Here is a 20,031-nt window from a genome sequence, read left to right as displayed (position 1 = left end):
CCTCTCCGTGCAGTCCCTTCCAATGGCCAAAACGCCCTTTCCATGAAGAAACTCCTCCTGAAGTCCAACCTGAGCCTCCCACGGCACAGCTTGAGACCATATCCCCTTGTCCTATCACTGGCGGCCTGGGAAAAGACACCGAGCCTCACCTGGCCCACAACCTGCTTTACAGTACCCAGCATTCCGCCCCGCCTCCCTCTCAGCGCTCCCGCCCTCCCCGCCCGGCTTTCCCTCAGCGCAGCTCCCGCTCCGCCCTTTCCGCCCGCCCTGAGCGCGGCCCTCAGCGCGCACGCGCCGTGCCCGCCCTCCCCAACGCCCGCCCGAGCGCGGCAGATTCAAACCGGGGCTCCGCTCGGGCCGCGGCAGCCGCGCCCGAGAGGCCTCCAACCCCGGCCAAGCGGCCTCCAACCCCGGCCAAGCGGCCTCCAACACCTGCCGAGCGCCCTCCAACCCCGGCCGAGCGGCCTCCTCCTGAGGGAGTGGGACAGGGACGGAGGCCGTGCATCACCGGCGCTGGGCCTGGTGAAACCTGAGGAGAAACGGGCGCTGCCGGGGGCGCAGGGGTGAGCTCGATCCCTTCAGGGTATCCCGATCCGCCTCGGAGTTCCACGCAGGTACGGAGGGTGAGGCAGGTCTCTAAGAACGGGTTTAATAAGCGCGGTAGTTGATAGTATTTTAAGACAAAAGGGAAATAAAGACGTTTTAAAAGTTTCCAAGTGTGAGCCACCGGACGGAGCTGTGTGAGCGCTCAGCGCCGGGCCACAGTGTTAAATGCGGGTGTTTGTCACATTGTATAATTTTTTCTTTTAATCAATTCCTGTCTATAAGAGGGTTAATAATTCTATTATTATAGACAATATAGTAGTCTATATAAAATGCTCTTTTTGATGCCTTCAGACTTCACTAATAACTCTGCTGACACTTTTTTTTTTTACTTAATTATGTTTTTTAAAAAACACACCTCTTTAAACATCAATCATCTGATGTAGTCTCCCTGAGAGAGTCTTCTAAAACTGCCTCACATAAGCCAGGTATTTCTTGGTTTTTGCAGTAAATTCCAGCTCCTTTTTTACTGCACACTTCAACGTAATAAGGATGCTCCTTGTCTGGTGAAAAATCACTGCACTGATATCACACTGCATTTATGTCCAAAGTTCTGCAAAAATTATTGCCTTGTCTAATGCCACTTTATGTTTCCTTTCCTGCCTTCAATTTAGATAAAAAAGATAAAAAATAATTACTCCATTTACTGTTTCATTTATGTTCCCTTTGCTTCTGTGACAGATCAGTGTCTTTCTAAAAATTCTGCTTTTGTAGGCAATGTTTGCAACTCGGGTCTTTGTTAAATTCCTACCTTCATTTTTGTTTCCCCTCAGCGTGATGATGAAGGATATGGCATCCTCAAGACTGGAAGATTTATGCCTCCACATCAATATGAAGATTTCAGAAATTAAAAAGTGTCTCCTATTGAGAGATATAGGTAAACAAGAGCAGCAGTGGCATTTGGCTTGCACTTCACTCCAGGAAAGACCCTGAGGGGCTGGAGCAGGGAAGGGGCTGGAGCCCCAGGAGAGGCTGAGGGAGCTGGGAAGGGGCTGAGCCTGGAGCAAAGGAGGCTCAGGGGGCCCTTGTGGCTCTGCACAGCTCCTGACAGGAGGGGACAGCCGGGGGGAACAGGGACAGGAGCAGAGGGAATGGTCAGGGCAGGCTCAGGGTGGACATCAGCAGGAATTTCCCCATGGAAAGGGAGGTCAGGAATCCACCCAGGGAGGTGGTGGAATCCTGATTCCCGAAGGGATTTCAAAGCCATGTGGCTGTGACACTTGGGACATGGATTAGTGGTGGCCTTGACAGTGCTCTGGGGGATTAGTTGGACCTGGTCTTGGAGGGCTTTTCCAAGCTAAGTGATTCCATGAACTCTGTTGGCTGCGTGGAGTACAAGGCTGACAGTTTGGTTTGCTGCTTCTCCTGGATGGGTATGGTGGCTGAGGAGCAGGGAGTTAGATAATCACTGCTTGTGAAGGGGAGGAATATTGGAATTTGTTTTTTTCTTGGAGGCCTTGTAGCTTCATGTTCTCTCTTTTACAGGTGAGGATGATTTCTACAAGCCTATCCTCCGTAAAATACAGAATGAGGTGGTCCTTGTACATGATCTCCTGAATAAAATGGAAAATGAAGTTAAACAGCAAGAAAAACTGAAAGATTCACTCAAAGTAATTTTTTTCTTTTCCTGTTCATAAAATACTGAAAGATTCAAAGAAGTCTTTGATACGTATGTCACTTTTTCCCCTGGATTCTTAGTGATGTTGGGGTACATGTGCTTACAGGAAAAACTGGGGCTTGGAACAGGCTTGCTGGCAGTTTGTCAAGCAGTTCTCCAGAGCAATGAACATTAAAAATTGTATTTTTCAAGGCTTGTGCATAGAATCATAGAATTGTAGAATGGTTTGAATCAGAAGGAGCCTTAAAGCTCGTCCATGGGCAGGGACAGCTCCCACTGTCCCAGGCTGCTCCAAACCCTGTCCAGACTGGCCTTGGACAATTCCAGGGACCCAGGGGCAGCCACAGCTGCTCTGGGCACCCTGGGCCAGGGCCTGCCCACCCTCCCAGGGAAGAATTTGTTCTTAATATCTAATCTAAGTCTACCTTCCTTCATCCTAAGGACATTAAAATCATGTGTTTATCACTGGCCTTGAAAACATGTCTTTATCATAATAGATACGGTGATCTAAAGAGCAGTTCTACTTACACATCTTTGCAATAGCTGCACAAAGTATTCAATTAGAATATTTGTCTGGTTTTCTACTGTATGTTCACGGTGCTTTTGTTAAGTCTTTTGTGGAAATGTTATCTGGGGAATGGAGGTGAGTTTACCACAGTATCTCATCTTCACCACCACCATTCCCCAACCAGACCTTGCGCAGGGTGTATTGCTAAAGTTCCTTTTGCCTGCTCAAATTTCTCTGATATTCTGAGGGCAAGGACAGACACTTCTTCCTTTGTATCTTTACTAGTTTTCCTGGGGAAATTATGGGATAAGGAGGTAAGATGGTGGGGAGAAAACAAAGACATCTCTTTAAAAAGCTGAAAATTAATTTACTATTGCCCTAGTTTTACGTGCGTGGTGGTAGCAGGATGAGATTTCTGATACAGTCTGATATCAATTTCAGGAGATGCAGAAGGCTGCTGAGAGAGATCAGAAGGAAGCACAGCACCTCCTTGAAAACATTCCACGCTATCTGCCTAAACCCCAGAGCTGGTATGTGGTACCTGAGCCCAGGGGATCTGGGCTGCTCCTAGCACTGTCCAGCTGCAGCGCTGTACAGCTGTGCTCCTTTCACTCCATGTTAACTGGGGAACTCTGGGAGCCAAAGCTGTTGTGTCTGTTGATTCTGGAGTTGGATCTCATCCAGGCTTGTGCCAGCACCCCAACAAATCTGTCAGATCAAGTCTGTAAAATCCCAGGTTGTTCCAAAGGGAGCTTCCAGGGACAGGTGTGATGTAGTAGAAAGCAAGTGCTTCTCTGAGTCTGGGCATCCCTTCCTTTGGAATCACAAACACACCACTTTTGTAACTGCAGTACCTACTCATTAAAGGGTTAGTCACTCAAATGCTGGGTCACTAGAAGTGAAGTTCACCACTGCCCTTCCAAATACAATTCAAAATCAAAAATCCTCTAACTCAGTTGTCTTTCTGAAGGACTTTGAATTGTGTTTATGGGAGTTTTGTTCCCTTTTCCCTACACGACTCCTACATTTTTTTCCAGCTAGCTTGCCTCAGAGAGGGCTGTGGTAAGAAGCTTTTCAGAGTCAAGTAGCTCAAGTGTGTGAAAATGACAAGGATGTGAATTAACAGTTTCAACAGAATTATTGTTACTCAGAAGACTTCTAAGACATTTCAACTCTGAGTTTCTCATCTTTTTCTCCATCCTTTGGAGCTGCTTTTTTTTATAGAGTATTATTAGTGTGTGTCAGGTGGGGTCACTTGCAGAGTGACCCTCATTATCTGGGGATCCCAGATTTTCTTTCCCGCCTTGTCGCTTGTCAGGAGGCAAGGCATTAGTTTGAACTCAGTGCTTCCAGTATGTGCCCCTGAATCAACCAGCTCCACTTGGCCTGGCTCCTCATGCCACAGAAACCTGTCTCAAAACATGACAGACATATTCCAGCAAAGTAAAAGGTTAAATGTGTGGAAAAAGGGTTCTAAAAGAGAAAAATAAATGGTAATTTCTGTTGGTGTGTAGCAGTAGGGTCATTGGTGTAGATATTGTATTGAAATTGTTCTCAGCTGGTGAAGGGATGACTATTCTTATTCTCACCCTTTAGAGATGATGCCCTCAGTTTAGGAAACAGCCTCTCAAAATGTCTCTAGGGGTGATGTGTTCCTTTTCAATTTAGATGTTGCTTTTTTGTGTGTAAGAATTGAAGTTTCTCAGAAATTACCACTTGGGTTCTGCCTTCCTGTCATAACTTACTTTCTTATTGTGGGAAATCCTTTGTCTTAACTTTGTGTTAGCTCCTGGAAATTGTTTAGATGTAAAGGAGGCTTGTTCAGTGATTGTGCCACCTCTGACACCAAAAGATTTTTTGGGATGTTATTTCCCTTACAGTCTTGTCCTGCTTGTGATTAGGAAGTTAATATGACTTTAGCCATTTCTTCCCGTTCTAGAGAGAACCGCAGTATGTAAAACCAACCAAGCTTTTCTGATAATTTTCTACAGATTGTGCTCAGCCAGCTCACAGCTGCTGTTCTGTCAGTGTCAGTTTGTTGCTGGTTTTTCTTGACTAATAATACATTGTGTGATGATGCCATTTGTCAAAACACACTTTCTTCTTTTTTCCCCGTTTTGTCACTTCTTGATATTCACTCTGTTGTGCAACAGAGGGTCAAGGAAGTGTAAGGGACATAATTGTTCAAAACCCACTGTATCAGTGTAAATATGTTTTCAGGCCTCTTCCCCAAACCTTCCTCTTCTTTCTGTCCCTGCATGTATGGGGCTGTGAATATTAATGTTGTGGTTTTTGTGAGATAATGCAGAAAGCAGAGAAGCTGGTGAGACAGGCCTCGAAGTCCCTGGGAAAATGAAAACACCCACACAGAGAAACTCAGCAATTCATGGCTTTAGCTACTGTTTCTCTCCTATATCCTTGGGTTTTCTGTTCTTGTTCACCAGAGGAATCTCACTGAAAAAAAAAAAGCAAGTTCAATATCTCTCAAGCTCTTTGTATTCCCTGCGTTTGTTGAGATTCAGTTTCTCGTTCCACCAGAGCCAGATTTTGTAAACAAGCATAAATATTTCCTTTTCATGGTTCAGGTCAGTGGTGAACTGTGTGTGTACCACCTCACTGCAGCAGTGCAGGGGCAAAGGAGTGGGTGGGAACACAAAGGAAGAGTGCTTGGATATGGGAAAAGGTTTGTTGCAGTGTGATAGGCAGCAGGAGACTGGAGCGTGGGAGGAATGAAGTTTCAAGATGTGAACTTCCTTGGTTCTTGTGTTTATCCTTTCATTCCAAACCCACCTCCACCACCACCACCCTAAATGCTCCCTCCTCTCCTGTCCCTCCAGTTTGCTGACATTCCCTGCTAGCTGCAGGGTGCCAAGATTCCTTCTGTTGTTGTTCAGACGCAAACAGATGTTCTCCAGATGACGACATCTGCTACAGTTTGGCTGCAGATGTGCTGGTTCACAAGGGCTCTGTGCGGTGTCCCAGCGCGGAGCAGAGCCGCTCCCATCCCCGTGTCAGCGGTGTGGGAGCCAGCAGGTGGCACTCACTGTCCTCTCACTGTCCTGTCCTGTTCCTCGGGGAGCACAGCAGCGACGCCTCAAATCCTGCCCCTGTGGGGGGACAGGTGGGGCACTGCACTGCCCTTCACTGCCGTGGGACCCCATCTGCAGCCATGATCTCTTTGGGACGGTCAGATCCAAGCAGAGGATTATTTCCTTGTCCAGGTCATCTCTGTAGTGCTTTATGTAATTCTGCTGCACATGCCAGTAATGCCCACTGATGACAGTGGATTTGGCCATATGCATCACCTTTGCTGTCCTGCTCAGGAGCAGCTGGGTGGGTGGCTGGCAAATCCCTTGGGGTTGGAGGCTCTAAGCTGAGGGTTTAGAGGAAGGATGAATTTATAAAATAATGTTCTAATAATCAGGAATAAATCAGGAAATTCTTTGACCTTTTGGATCTTGCCTAAAAATTTTTTTTTGTGTCTGCTAGGTGGTGTAGAATTTCTTTGCTTCAAAAGTTTAATGGATGAGTCAGGCTTCCCAAGATTTGAACCTGTTTCAAAGAGCCATGAAGTATTTCAAATCTGCCTGTGAAGGCTGCAGCTCTGGGCTGTGTTTTGTCCGATAAAAAGCCAGGCCTTGCGTTGTGTGAAATATAATGGTACATTGAATTCTGAGCTGTGCCATGCTGCACTTGGACTGCTTCCAGCTCACCTGCTAGCAGCCTCTGTAGCACAGAAAGCAAGAGCTGTGCTGAAGTCAGCTGAAGGATATGATTTGAAACAGAATAGGCTTGCTTTACTGATGTTTCTTTTGTGAAATATCACTAATTGTGTTCATCCAGCCTAACAGGATGGACCTTAGGTCTGTGACTAAGCAGTGTAGTGGAATTCTCTTTCCTACTTACCTGCTGTTTGTGCACTGAATATTCCTTCATTTTACAGCAACACCGTGCCAGCTGTGAAACACAATGGAGAAACAGAGGCTGTAGAACCCATCATGGAGAAGAAAGAGAAGAAACCTGCAAAAGAGAAAAAACCCATTAAAGAAGCACCATTAATAACCATGGAGGAGTTTGAAAGTGTTCCTGGGTAAGTAAGCGTGGCTTCCCTTGTACCCTGGCATATCAGTTTGGGTGGCACACATAGGCTTGGGAGAGTGACCTCTTGCAGAACTGGGACTGACAGAGATTAAATATTTCATGGGGTGAAACATGACAACAGCTCCAAATGGTTTAAAGGCATTGCTAGCAAACCTGAAAATCTAATTAATTAATTGGGCTCCTCTTTATGCTGGTATTGGGAAGATGAAAACTGATCAGTCAGAACCCAAACCTCTTATCTCAAAAGTCACTGTAATTGTATGAACAGAGATTTATTAGCTAACAGGTGAATCCTCATCTTGTTTTGAGAACTGACATTAAAAAAAAGAGCCATCATCTCATAACATGGAGGATTTGTTTACATATTAAAAGAAAAACAGGGATAAATACTGGTTTTATTTGACCCAAATATTGGTTGACTTACCACTCTGTTTTGAGACAGGAAAAGGAATCAGACTTGTTAAAAGCAAAAAACCCACTTTGCACTAAAATTCCCAAATTTCTGGAATAGAAAGCTGTGGGTGTTTTCCCCTAACATCAGGACCTGATTAATGGATATCCTTGTCTGAAGTCTGATATATAGGAATAACTTCTTAAAGGGCATTTGGGTGGCAGGGTTAAATGTTTCTGCAAGAAGAAGAAATTTCTCTTGATGCCTAAGGCTAAATTGTTATTGAGATTCTAGATTTACTGTGCTCCCTGACGATACCTGTTTCGTAAGAAATATGGTTTTCAGTCTGTACTTTATTTAAAGCTTTCCAATAATTTTTTTCTATAGCCTTCAAAATTTTCAGGTGAGTAATGCCCATTTTCTTCCTTATCCTGAATATTGAGCTAACAATAAAGGACTCCTTAGAAGAGCATGCACCTGGTATTTTTATTCTGCAGAAGACGTCAGGTATTTTGTGGATTTACTCCCTTAGGTAGTTCTCTCCTGATAAAATTATAAGAGAATAAAGCCGGAGCCTGGGAATTTTTAGTCTTTATCTCTGCGGTGGCAAGAAAAATAGACACAGACCATTCCAGACAAATACTGTTTTAACTTCCAGTTGAGGCTATGATCTTCCACATCACAAGACAGGTGGAAGGACATTTAGGGGCATGGTTTAGTGGTGGCCGTGGCCATGCTGGGGGAAAGCTTGGACTCGATGATCTCAGAGGCCTTTTCCCACCTAAAGGTGTTTATGATAACCCTTGAAAGTGGAAGGTTTTCCTCTGCTGTTCATGGAGGACGGGGACAGAGGCCAGATGATCCATTACAGATTCACAAAACCACAGAATAAGCAGAGTTGGAAGGCACCCCTTGTGAAAATGTTGCAGCTGTGTTGGAAGGTACCCATTACGGAAAGGTTGCAGCTTGGACTGTGCTGGTAGAGCTCTAGAAATAATTTAATCTTATTCAGATGGGAGAAGCATGTTTGTTCTGTTGAGGAAAATTTACATGAATTTACATAGATCTATTAATCTACCAGTATTTCTGTTGCCTGGCAATGTTGTAGTACAAGATTGAGGGAGTACTTGCAATTTCACATACTGATTGACCAAATCTAAGCAGCAAATACTTGTAATACAAATTCTCTTACACTGAATGTATTCTCTTGGAAGAATTAGAATTTGGTTCAGGGCCCATTTCTTCAGGTGAGCACTGGAGATGGGGGGTTGCCACTGAAAAATGGAGGCTGTTTTCACTTGCTTTATGCTGAACATGAAAGAAAATCTATTCCTAACACCATCAGGCCACTTAAAAGGAACACAGGCTTCAGTGACTTCATAGTCCTAGGACTGGGCAGCTGGCATTTAGCAAAGGTACACACTGTGTTAAGGGGCAGATGTGGAGCACCCTGATCAAACAGAGCACTTTGCACAATAAAAAACCTGCAAATTATCTTACCCTTCAAATCTGTTGCAGGAAGGTGCTTTTTGGAGGAAGATAAAGGGCATTTCACAGTACCTGTCTTTGTTAACTTTTGACTTTGAGGCAGAGGAAAATGTTTGCTTTATTCTGTGTCTAGAATTTTTATTCCTTTCTAAAAATTTTACTGCTGAAAGCATTTTAGATTCTGTGCATTCGTTATAACTCTCAAGTCTCAAAAGACAGTGGCTTGGGAGAATACATGGCTATTTTAGCCCAACCATTTTTGAGAGAGCAGGGGGTGGCCATTACAAGCTTTATCTCTTTTAGAGTGGTATATATGTGTTATATTGATGTTATTCTTTTCTCTGAGGAACATGGCACTGTGCTCTGGTTTTCATACCTATAGAAAAAATGATTTGAAAAAGGGCTTCTGTGGATTAAAAAAAGAAACTGACTGCATCTTTTTTAGAAGAGTTTTGAATTTTACTGCATTTGGAATAGTGAAGCAGATTTTAAAGTTATTTTTAATCTAAATTAAATGCCTGAATTTGGAACTTCTCAACTTTGTATTTTTATATTAGCGTACGTATGGACTGAAATAAATGTCAGCATTAACGGGTTTGCCAGCCATGGTTGTGTAGAAACATGAGAGGGCTGTGGGACAGCTGGAGTTTTTATGATCCTTAGTTATGCACAGAATAAAAATTCCATTTGGTTTTGACAGGGTTTTTAATTTCAGATTAAAGCATCTTGGATGCCTGAGGGCCTCTCAAAGAACATTTGTGTTTAGGTTTAGGCAGCCCAGTCCTGCCTCTCTGTTTCAGTTTCAGGATGAGCTGAGGTGCTGCCTTGCCTTTATTAAGTGCATTCTTAAGTGCACACTGTCTGTGTGTTGACAGTGGGAGCACAGGAACTTAAATAAAGCTGTTTTCTACCTCTGGGCTGAGCCTTCCTGGCTCGGCACGCTCTCCTGTGGCGCAGGGAGGAAAAAGAGAGCAATAAACAGCAGTTAATGCAGCAGGCAGAGCCCTGCTGTGGTTACAGGCTGTGCTCCGGCTGTGGCTGCATGTCACTGGGCAAAGTAGAGCGATTTTATAGCTACGGGGTGGCTGCGCCTCCAATGCTGAATTCCTGAATTCATCGAGGTAGCAATAAAGTTGAAAGCTGGTTGCAAGTAACTTAGTGGCTACTAAGTTTCAAATTCGGTTTGGAGGCAGAGCAATTGCTTTGAATTCAGTTTCACACAACTAGCCGGCCTGTCTGCCTGGCAGGGACTGGCTGCTGTTGAAATCTACAGCACTTGTTTTGAGTTGGCAATTGCAGAATGCCTGTCTGAATTCTGGTTTGGAATACAGAACTTGTAATTGATTACCTACTTCTGCTTTGAATTCTTTGTGTGCTCCCCAAAGATTGAGCCTGTCTGCTCAGATTAAAACGAGGGAGGAACTCGCTGTTCATTGATGTTTTCAGTCTTGCTGTCCCGCAGCTTTGAGCCACCTGCTCTACTGACCTAGAGCATTCATTCTCAGAGTGAATTGTAACACTTGTGTAATTCCTCACATCTGCAAACCGATACTGAACAAAACACAAACAGCCAGGCTGGGTTGTTTGTAGCAACTGAATGAAGGCCACGGGACAATGCAGATTGCAGGGCTGGCCCAGCCTTTACTGCCGTTTTTGGGGGGAAGGAAAGTATTGTTGTATTTAGCTTACTGTTTGTCATTAGAGTTCAGATTTCATTTTTATATAATGGTTTCTCAGTGTGCAGCACAGTTCCTTTTCCTTGAAGGCATGACTTTACATCTATAAATACTCAATAGCCTTACTTGCAAATCTTCCAATGTTCTAGTATTTCCACATCACTTTGTTCTTTATCTTCTGTGCTTCCTGTACCTCTAGGCTGTTATCAACAGACCTTATTCTTCTAGTACTAGTATTATGAAAAGCTCTGAGAGTTCAGAAATGGATGCTGGTGGTGCAGAACCTTATCTTCACAGCTCAGTAGGCTGCACAGAAATATACAGAAGGCAACACACAGCTAGCAGCTCATCAAAAAACACCCAATAATCACAGAATCACTGGGTTGGAAGAGACCTCCACGATCATCATGTCCAACCCATACCCTAACACCTCAACTAAACCATGGCACTTAGTGCCACATGAAAAAAAAAACAAAGCAAAAACCAACCAAACAAACATTAACAAACCAACAAAAAATTTTTAAAAGGGCCCGTGGTGGGCACGGGGCCGCTGTGCTCCGGCCCCGATCCATGCCCGCTGCCGGATTGTTCACTGCCCTGGCCAAACAATAAATGGCTGTAACATCAAACACAGCTCATTTGTGGTGATAATATGAGCCAAGTTGTGCTCCTAGGCAGACATTTCATTTCATGCTGTTTTCTGCAAAGTTGCTTTAATTTTCTGTGTTTAAGTGGTACGCTATAAAAGCAACCTTTATTCCATTTTGAAAAGCTTTTTACAGCTTAAGCACTGAATGCATTCTGCTTCCTAATTTAACTTCCTAATATTTTATCTTTCTGGTTTATGTTCTGTCACAGCCTTTTTACCTTCAGGATTGTTAAGCAATCAAGGAAATGAACAGAATTAACTACTAGATATATTCATTTATACAAAACAGGAGAAACTGCCTCTAACTAGGAATGGCTTCTTCAGTTAAGGCAGATGAAAGAGAAGAATAAACACGGAACTTTGTGACTTTCTGGTTACTGATTCTTATTTTTATTTGTAGGTATTTGAAAGGCCGAATAACATATGATCAGATTAATGCAGTTGTTCAAGAGATTAACAAGGCCGTGGTGGGCAAGTACAAGATCTTGTATCAGCCTTTGAAGTCTATGAGTGCACCAGTCAGAAACCTCTACCACAGGTTCATAGAAGAAGAAACTAGGGATACAAAAGGTATTTTTTTTTCCTTGTTAGTACCAAACTCATAACACTTGGAAGTTGCAGGAGAAGTATAAAAATACTGGTCTTTTTTTCAGTATTTTTGACTGAAGTTTCCCATAGTGATTGGCTCACTTTTTCAATGTTTTCCTTGAAAAATATGTCCCTTTGATGATGTGTCATGGCAGAACCTCTGAGTGCACAAAGATTTAGTTTGGAATCGCTACAAGTTCTGGAAACTCTTAGTTTGATAACCAAACCATAGAAATGTGTTCTCAGGTGTTAAACTTGGTTGGACATGAATTATTAAAAATTTTTTATGAAGTTGGGAAATCTGGCTAATTAATTGTGCTGCAGTGGCTTTGTGGAAGAGGTAAGTCTGTCTGGTAATCTTAAAAAAATTTTCTCCTCTTAAAAGCATAGAGGGAGTGAAAACCAAAATACCTTTCTTTCAATTGAAAAGTTGCACTTACAGGCTAGTTTTCCCAAAAACATGTGGCACAGTAAGTCTCTAATATTAAAATCTCCTTTTTGGCATGCCTTTCCTCTTGAGAACAAGTACATAATTACTCCTGGGGGCATAGTGCTCGTACCCAGCTTAGAATGCCCTCATGTTTCCAAGTTCAGGCATAAAGAGCAGAGCAAACTGTCTTCTGTCTCCCATAAAAAGAGCTGTCTCTGACAGCACCATGGCACCCACCTTCTGTTTTAGCCCTGGACAGAATGCTAGAGCTTCTGCCCTGAGCATTCACTGGGCACTCGGGAGGGCCCTGAAGATAAACTGCAACTTTTTTTTCCTTCCTTTGGTTTTGCTGCTCTTCAAGGCTGTAGATATTACAGTATGATGTTAACATCAGTGACTTCTGGGTTCTAAATGCAGCTTTTCTGTAGGGAGGGAATTCTCATCTGATGGACATGCTGGCACTTTGTTCTGAGACCCGTAAGATAAACACAGAATCACAGAATGGTTTGGGTTGGAAGTGGCCTTCAATATTAAACCACTTCTACCCCCTGCCATGGTGGAAGGGACAGCTCCCACTGTCCCAGGCTGCTCCCAGCCCCATCCAGCCTGGCCTGGGACACTCTCAGGGATCCAGGGGCAGCCACAGCTGCTCTGGGCACCCTGGGCCAGGGCCTGCCCACCCTCCCAGCCAGCAATTCCTCATTCCCAATGGGCCAAAATCTGTCCCTGCCCTCTGGCCCTGGGAGCCATTGCCTGGGTGCTGTCCCTGCCTGCCTTGTCCCCAGGGGCTGTGCAGCTCTCCTGGAGCCCCTGCAGGCCCTGGCAGGGGCTCTCAGGTGTCCCTGGAGCTTCTCTGGTGCAGCTGAGCAGCCCCAGCTGTGCCAGGCTGGCTCCAGAGCAGAGGGGCTCCAGCCCTGGCAGCAGCTCCGTGGCCTCCTCTGCACTGGCTGCAGCAGCTCCAGCTCCTTCTCATGCTGCAGTCACAGGGCTGGACACAGGACTCCAGAGGAGATCTCAGTTGCCATACAAAGGTCATTGTTGTAAAGGGCTTTATTAAAACCAATCTAAGCACAGAATGCAGCTAGGTAAATTCATACTAATGCGGCTAGATAAATTTGTGTGACTGACTTTTGGTTTGGGCTGTGATGGTTTGGCTTCTCTCTAAGCATGTTTTGCCTCCGTTGAACAGAAGCTTATATTAATCTGGATTTCTTAAAATACTGGCTTCATCAATTTAATTTACAGCACATTTTTGGTGTCACTGTTCCTGTCCTTAGGACAGTAGTAAAGAGTTTGAGCACACAGGTGTAGAAGAGAGGCTGAACACTAGAAGGGCCCTCCTGGGCTTGGAGTGCTGCTCAGTCTGCACTGTGATCCACAGCAGTCTTGGCTCAGGGAAGAAGCCATTCTAGCAACATGAGAAAGCTACAGCTGGTCAGAGAATCTTCTGTCAGCTGGGGGCCTTAAGTCTGAAAAACTGAAGTGCTTAATTGCTTTGAGTACCTGAGAGATGGTCTTTATTTCTTGTTTATCTTGGGAAGCTCAGTTAGAAAACTAGGACATTCAGCATCTGATAGAGCGTATGTAGTTGTGTGGTAGATGGTTTTGTTTGGGGGTTTTTTTTGTGATTAATCATTTAGAAAGCCTAGAGAAAAGTCCTGGCAGGCTGTCAGATGGTTCTTATCTGGCCAGCACAAAATGATTAAATGTCTTTATCCATTGCATTTTTCAGGATGACGTTCCGCATCCATTGATTTGTTTGTTTAAATCTCTCCTGTGAGTGTCTCTCTGCTTAGGATTCCCACTGGTTCTCAGCCTGGGCCGATTGCCAGCTGACCTCTTCTCTGATTTCAAGATGAGAGAAGATGCTGCCTGGGTTATCGGGGTCACTTACAGCCACTCAGGTGGTTCAGTGAGTTTAGCTGCTTGTTTAGCACGTGGACCAAAACACTGCCCTTCACCCAGCTCTCATTTCTTCACAAAAAAGATCCTGCTCTGCTGAATGTTGCCACTCTGGATTGCGAGCAAATATAAGAAGGAATCTTGTTTTATCAGAATTCAGGATGTTCTGATGCTCCCCCAGATGTAACAGACTGTGAAGGCAGCAGGCAGGTTATGCCTGGCTTCCCAACACTGTTTGGGTGTGTTGGTGTCCCTGGAAGTTGTAAATGGTCTCTATTTGAGACCATTTTCTATTTTGAGCAGTAATGCAGTTCTTCTTTCTTTTCCTAGTAAACAAACTTCCTACTTCTCATCTGTATGTGGATTTGGTGGCATTACAAGCTCTGAGATTCCAGCAGAGTTCCTCTCCAGGGAAATATCTCTAAGATTTTGACAGTTGCTGTCTCTGGAAGATTCTACTCCCTGTGAGACAAGTGTGCCACCAACTCTCATGAGAGGCCCAGGCTGTGAGAAAACATGATCTGTTATTTCTCAGCTCTGTCTGAGCAAGATTTTGGGGGACATTGCACTTACAAACATAATTCTTGAAACCTCAGTCCTTTTCTGGCAGCATCGGCTTTCCAGCTTGTATCAGCTATATCCCAGTGAAGCTGGAAGGACTTAACAGGAGGAAGAGATGCTCCATTTTTCCCAAGATGTCACTGCCTCAGTGTTAAGGATAAAACAAGAAGGGAGGATGCTGTCTTCTTTTTCTAAGCTGAAACACCCCTACCCTTGTGTCCTCCTTCCCATTAGACTTGGAAGCGTGATATACTACACATAATTCAGGAATCACTTAGGTTGGAAAAGGTTTTTAAGATCATAAATTCCAACAATATGGTGTCAAATGAGCACCATATTCACCATGTCGTACCACGTCATCCAGGGGCACGTTCACATGGTTTTTTGAACACTTCCAGGGATGTTAACTCCACCACTGCCCTGGGCAGCCTGAAATTTATTGACAATTTGCTTACAGAAGTAGTTAATCAACTACAACAAGGGGGGAGCTCTCAGCTTTGATGCAGGACTTCCCTGTGCCATTTTCTTGGAGACACAGGGATGATGTTGCAAGTGATGAGTCTTTTCCCCTGGTTTTCTTAAGTAATGATGGACCATTCTTTTTCAAATAGGATACAAGTCAAGGGAATGGTGGGCTGCATAGCTCTGATGCATGCAGGGCTCTGTCCTTATGGCAGAGATCTCATTCCAGAAAGTGAGAGCCTGCTGGGAGACAGAGCTCATGGAGCGGGGCCTGTGGATGATGCAGAGTGTCTGAACTTCAGGGCAAGGCTGGCAATTCTCTTTCTGATGACAGGTTTTAAAACTAGAACAAAGTTCCCAATATTTAGTGTGGAGCCATCCTACTGACTGTAGAATTATGAATTGTACATTGTGGAACGATGAAGAAGAGGCTGTGCTGTCACTTGTGGAACGCTGAGTGTATCCCACAGCAGAGTCATTTCTGTAACAAAACTGTTGTTCGTTTTCCAGGATCGTTTTTCATTGTGGAGGATGATATCAAGATGTTCACTCACCTGAAATTGGACAAGAAGTTCCACAGCATCCTCAGCATCCTGAGGCACTGCCAGAGAGTGAGAGAGATTCGTGGCTCGGGGCTCATCCGCTACGTCATCTGCTAACAGCTCCCCGTGAGTGACCAGACACCCTGCCCTGCTCTCCAGCGGGGCCAGACAGACAGGGGTTTTCGGGCATCTACCCTAAATTAGGAGTGGCGTTCAAGTATATGAGTTTTAATTTGCAAAGTTATGGGAGCTATAAACCCGCACCAGAAAGTCAGCTAGGCGCATTTTATGGTCAGTAAAGTTCTCTGCATTTTAACCATGCTCCTTTGGTCCTTTTGTGTTTCTGAGTGTTTTTTTTTTTTCTTTTTTTCTCTTTCTCTCAGAGAATTTTTCTCCCGTTTGTTGCCTAAGAGATGAGAACAATGGATATTGGAGACAAAAGATGTGGCAGCAGAGGGGTGGGACTGTGAGGTGGGGGGGAAAAGGGATGCAGTTTGGCACTGTCCCTTAGCTGGGGGGATTTCTCTTAGGAAAGGCAAAGAGGGGCCTGGGCTGGGGGTCAGGGGCTGGGCTTGGCCTTCAGTGCTCTCAGGATTGGAGGGGAGACAGGTGGGGTTTGTGGTTTTGGGTTGTGCTGCAGAGAGAATTCACTGCTCCTGCACTGCACTGCACTGCTACTGCCCTGCACTGCTTCTCCTTGGCGTGAGTGCGCCTTTGCTTGTGACAGCAGCCATCAAACTGGCACCTTTCCAAGCCCCAGCCTCACTGGGAGGGACCCTTCCCATCTGCTGAAGTGCCTCAGGAGAAACCCAGGACCCTGACCCCTTCTGGAGGGAGAGATCATCTCCTGTCTGTTCACAGGAGCCCGACTGCCACCGCCCCACTGCTCTCCCCCACTGCTGGCTTTTTGCTCCACTTTCACCTGACCTGATACCCAGTGAGCGCCGGAACCCTGTGGTCCTGGCAAGCTCTGGGGTCGTTGCTGTGCTCTGCTCACCACCCCGGGGGTGCTCTCTCTGCTGCTGCTGCCGCCGCACAGCGCCCCCTGCCGCCGCGGAGGAATCACTGCGCCCTGCTCGGCCGGCAGCCAGCGGCGCCCCTGCTGGCAGTGAGCGGAACTGCAGCGGCGGGAAAAGGCTGGGACAGGGTTTGTGGGGTATCAAAGCAATTTCCAGATTTGCTTTTCTTAATCTTTCTTCTTATACTAACTGTACATTTCGGAGTTTTCTACATCACCTGAACAGGAAGATCTGAGGAGATCCAAATACTTCTAGACTGATTGGTGATTCTGTTAGTCCTGTGCTTTTCCACCTTCTTCATGCAGACAGATTTTTCCCTCAGATAGTCAGACTGGCCTGAAACAGTTGGGGTTTGAAATGAAAATATTCACATTAATCATGAAAATTCAGGTCAAACTTGTCCTGTTTTTATTATAGAAGTCTTTATTACAGCTTTTGTTGCTTTCAAATTACTTATTAGCGTAGTATGGTTCAGAGTAGATCTATTGTGATAAATATAAACTCTGCAAGTAACAAAAACTGTTTTGATAAGAAAAGCTGTGTTCTTTTTCTTTCATGAGCCTATGTCTGCTGTTATCCTAACATCTCATCTAGAATGCCTCCTTTTGCCCCCTGTCAGCATTAACATGAAATTTAATGTGCAAAATACTCTAAATGATCTTTGAACTTTGTCAATAAAGAGATTCTGCTGAGTTTCTAGATTCCCTTTGTGTGTATTGCATTTTGGGGTTTTGCTTTTTGGTCTTTTGCTCTGGAACATAGAGATCCAAGCTGTGGTCTCTACTCTGCATTTTATTGGAATATATTTGAGGACCCTAGAGATTGTTCTTGGCTTCTGATGGGTATTAAAAAGCAAGATCAGATAGTATGCAACTTTACCCTGGTTTTGCCTACTCACTGTAAAGTCCTGTCAGGATTTTTTCTCTTCAGATGTCACTAAACAGTGTTTTTTTATTTTTATTTCCTTAGTACTTGGTCTGGGTAAGCTTGGTTGCTGCATGAATTTTTTTTCCCCTCCTTTTCTTGTTTTGTTGTGGGGATTGCAGTTTTTGCTTAATTAGATGTTGGTTAACAGCTTTCGGTCTGTTACTATGGAGTTTTTAATTTTCTGAACTATTTTCCCTCGGGCAGATTCTCACAAATGTGCTCATTATTTTAATTCCCTGTCCTAACGCTGTGTTTTCCTTCTCCCGAGGAGCTCTGCCCATGGATTGTGGTCACCTACTGTGCCCTTCCACTTTTCTTCCTCCAAAAGCTCACTCTGGCCAGGGAGCTGGAAAAGAGCAATTCCCTGCTGTCCCAGGGGCTCGGTGAGCACCTGTCTCCTGTCTTGGATGAGCTTTTTGCTGTGTCCAAGGCATTTTGGGGACAAAACCTTAGCTTTCAGGAACTGCCTGGGTGTGGGTATCAGCAAGGAGGTGGCTTTTGGGACACTAAGGATTTGCAGGTTCCTAGTTGCTGGCAGCTTTAGTATTGGAGAAATCCAGCAGAGTTTGCCAATTTCCAGATTGTCTGCCAGGGGCAAGTGGCTGCAAAGTTGCCTTAAAAATTTGCTGTATTCTGCAGGATGTGCTGTGATTCCTGCCTGTCCAGGGCTCCCTGCATCACTCACCGGCAGACAGAAGGCACAGCCCCGCGTACCAGCCCTGCCAGATGGTTCAATTTAAAACCCCTGAAAGCGCAGCCCGTGTGCTCACTCACTGCTGGTGGCAGCTGCCGAAAACAAGGGCACGGAGCAGAGGCAGCGCCGATTTAATTGCCTGGTGTAGCAACGAGCGAGGAGGGAGCTGTGATCATCCCACAGCCCCAATCCCTGGGCTCTGCTCGTGATTTCACCCCCGCGCCCCCCGGACCGCGGAGAGAGCGCGGGGGTGATGAACAGTGAACGTGCATTTGGGAGAAAAGTCATTGGATATATGCGTTTGGGAGAAAAGTCATTGAATACATGCATTTGGGGAGAAAAGTCATTGAATATATGCATTTGGGAGCAAAGTCATCGAATATGCATTTGGGGAGCAAAGTCACTGAACATGCATTTGGGGAGCAAAGTCATTGAATATATGCATTTGGGGAGCAAAGTCACTGAACATGCATTTGGGGAGCAAAGTCACTGAATATGTGCATTTGGGGAGGAAAGTCATCGAATATGCATTTGGGAGCAAAGTCATTGAATATGTGTTTGGAGAGCAAAGTCATTGAATATGAATTTGGGGAGCAAAGTCATTGGATATGTGTTTGGAGAGCAAAGTCATTGGACATGCATTTGGGAGAAAAATCATTGAACGTGCATTTGGGGAGCAAAGTCATGAATATACGCATTTAGGGAGCAAAGTCATCGAATATGCATTTGGGGAGCAAAGTCATTGAATATATGGATTTGGGGAGCAAAGTCATCGAACATGCATTTGGGAGAAAAGTCATCGAATATGGATTTGGGGAGCAAAGTCATTGGACATGCATTTGGGGAGCAAAGTCATCGAATATGGATTTGGGGAGCAAAGTCATCGAATATGCATTTGGAGAGCAAAGTCATTGGACATGCATTTGGGGAGCAAAGTCATTGAATATATGCATTTGGGGAGCAAAGTCATTGAATATGGATTTGGGGAGCAAAGTCATGAATATATGCATTATTGGGGAGCAAAGTCATTGGACATGCATTTGGGGAGCAAAGTCATCGAATATGGATTTGGGGAGCAAAGTCATTGGACATGCATTTGGGGAGGAAGGTCATCGAATATGGATTTGGGGAGCAAAGTCATTGAACATGTGTTTGGGGAGCAAAGTCACTGAATATATACATTTGGGGAGCAAAATCATTGAATATATGCATTTGGGAGCAAAGTCATTGAATATGGGTTTGGGGAGCAAAGTCATTGAATATATGCATTTGGGGAGCAAAGTCATTGAACATGCATTTGGGGAGCAAAGTCATGAATATGAATTTGGGGAGCAAAGTCATTGAATATGGATTTGGGGAGCAAAGTCACTGAATATGCATTTGGGGAGCAAAGTCATTGAATATGCATTTGGGGAGCAAAGTCATCAGATATATGCATTTGGGGAGCAAAGTCATGAATATACGCATTTGGGGAGCAAAGTCATCGAATATGCATTTGGGGAGCAAAGTCATGAATATGGATTTGGGGAGCAAAGTCATTGAACATGCATTTGGGGAGCAAAGTCATTGAATATATGCATTTGGGGAGCAAAGTCACTGAACATGCATTTGGGGAGCAAAGTCATTGAACATGCATTTGGGGAGCAAAGTCGTTGAACATGCATTTGGGGAGCAAATCATTGAACATGCATTTGGGGAGCAAAGTCACTGAATATATGCATTTGGGGAGCAAAGTCACTGAACATGCATTTTGGGAGCAAAGTCATTGAACATGCATTTGGGGAGCAAAGTCACTGAATATGCATTTGGGGAGTAAAGTCATTGAATATGGATTTGGGGAGCAAAGTCTGGGCTGGCCTAGATAAACAGGGT

General features: G+C 44.7%; 1 protein-coding gene across 2 annotated transcripts; it reads left to right on the top strand.

Annotated features, from left to right (window-relative positions):
• The first annotated feature begins 264 nt into the window (after positions 1–264).
• Positions 265–17,237, top strand: SKA1 (spindle and kinetochore associated complex subunit 1). Of its 2 annotated transcripts, none has more exons than XM_064735792.1 (8): positions 265–614; positions 1,377–1,480; positions 2,089–2,213; positions 3,171–3,259; positions 6,673–6,819; positions 11,435–11,604; positions 15,488–15,645; positions 16,381–17,237. In XM_064735792.1, the coding sequence occupies exons 2-7, from the start codon at positions 1,381–1,383 to the stop codon at positions 15,634–15,636; spliced, it is 780 nt and encodes a 259-aa protein (XP_064591862.1). In that variant the 5' UTR covers positions 265–614; positions 1,377–1,380; the 3' UTR covers positions 15,637–15,645; positions 16,381–17,237. The 2 variants fall into 2 exon arrangements, with proteins under 2 accessions (XP_064591862.1, XP_064591860.1); XM_064735790.1 differs by lacking the exon at positions 16,381–17,237 and adding an exon at positions 15,903–16,044.
• Positions 17,238–20,031: the final 2,794 nt, after the last annotated feature.

The sequence above is a fragment of the Zonotrichia leucophrys genome, chromosome Z (genome assembly GCF_028769735.1).
Source record: "Zonotrichia leucophrys gambelii isolate GWCS_2022_RI chromosome Z, RI_Zleu_2.0, whole genome shotgun sequence".
NCBI classification, from domain to species: domain Eukaryota; kingdom Metazoa; phylum Chordata; class Aves; order Passeriformes; family Passerellidae; genus Zonotrichia; species Zonotrichia leucophrys.
The sequence above is the reverse complement of the archived record's forward strand: the minus strand, read 5'-3'. Positions and strand labels throughout refer to the sequence as shown.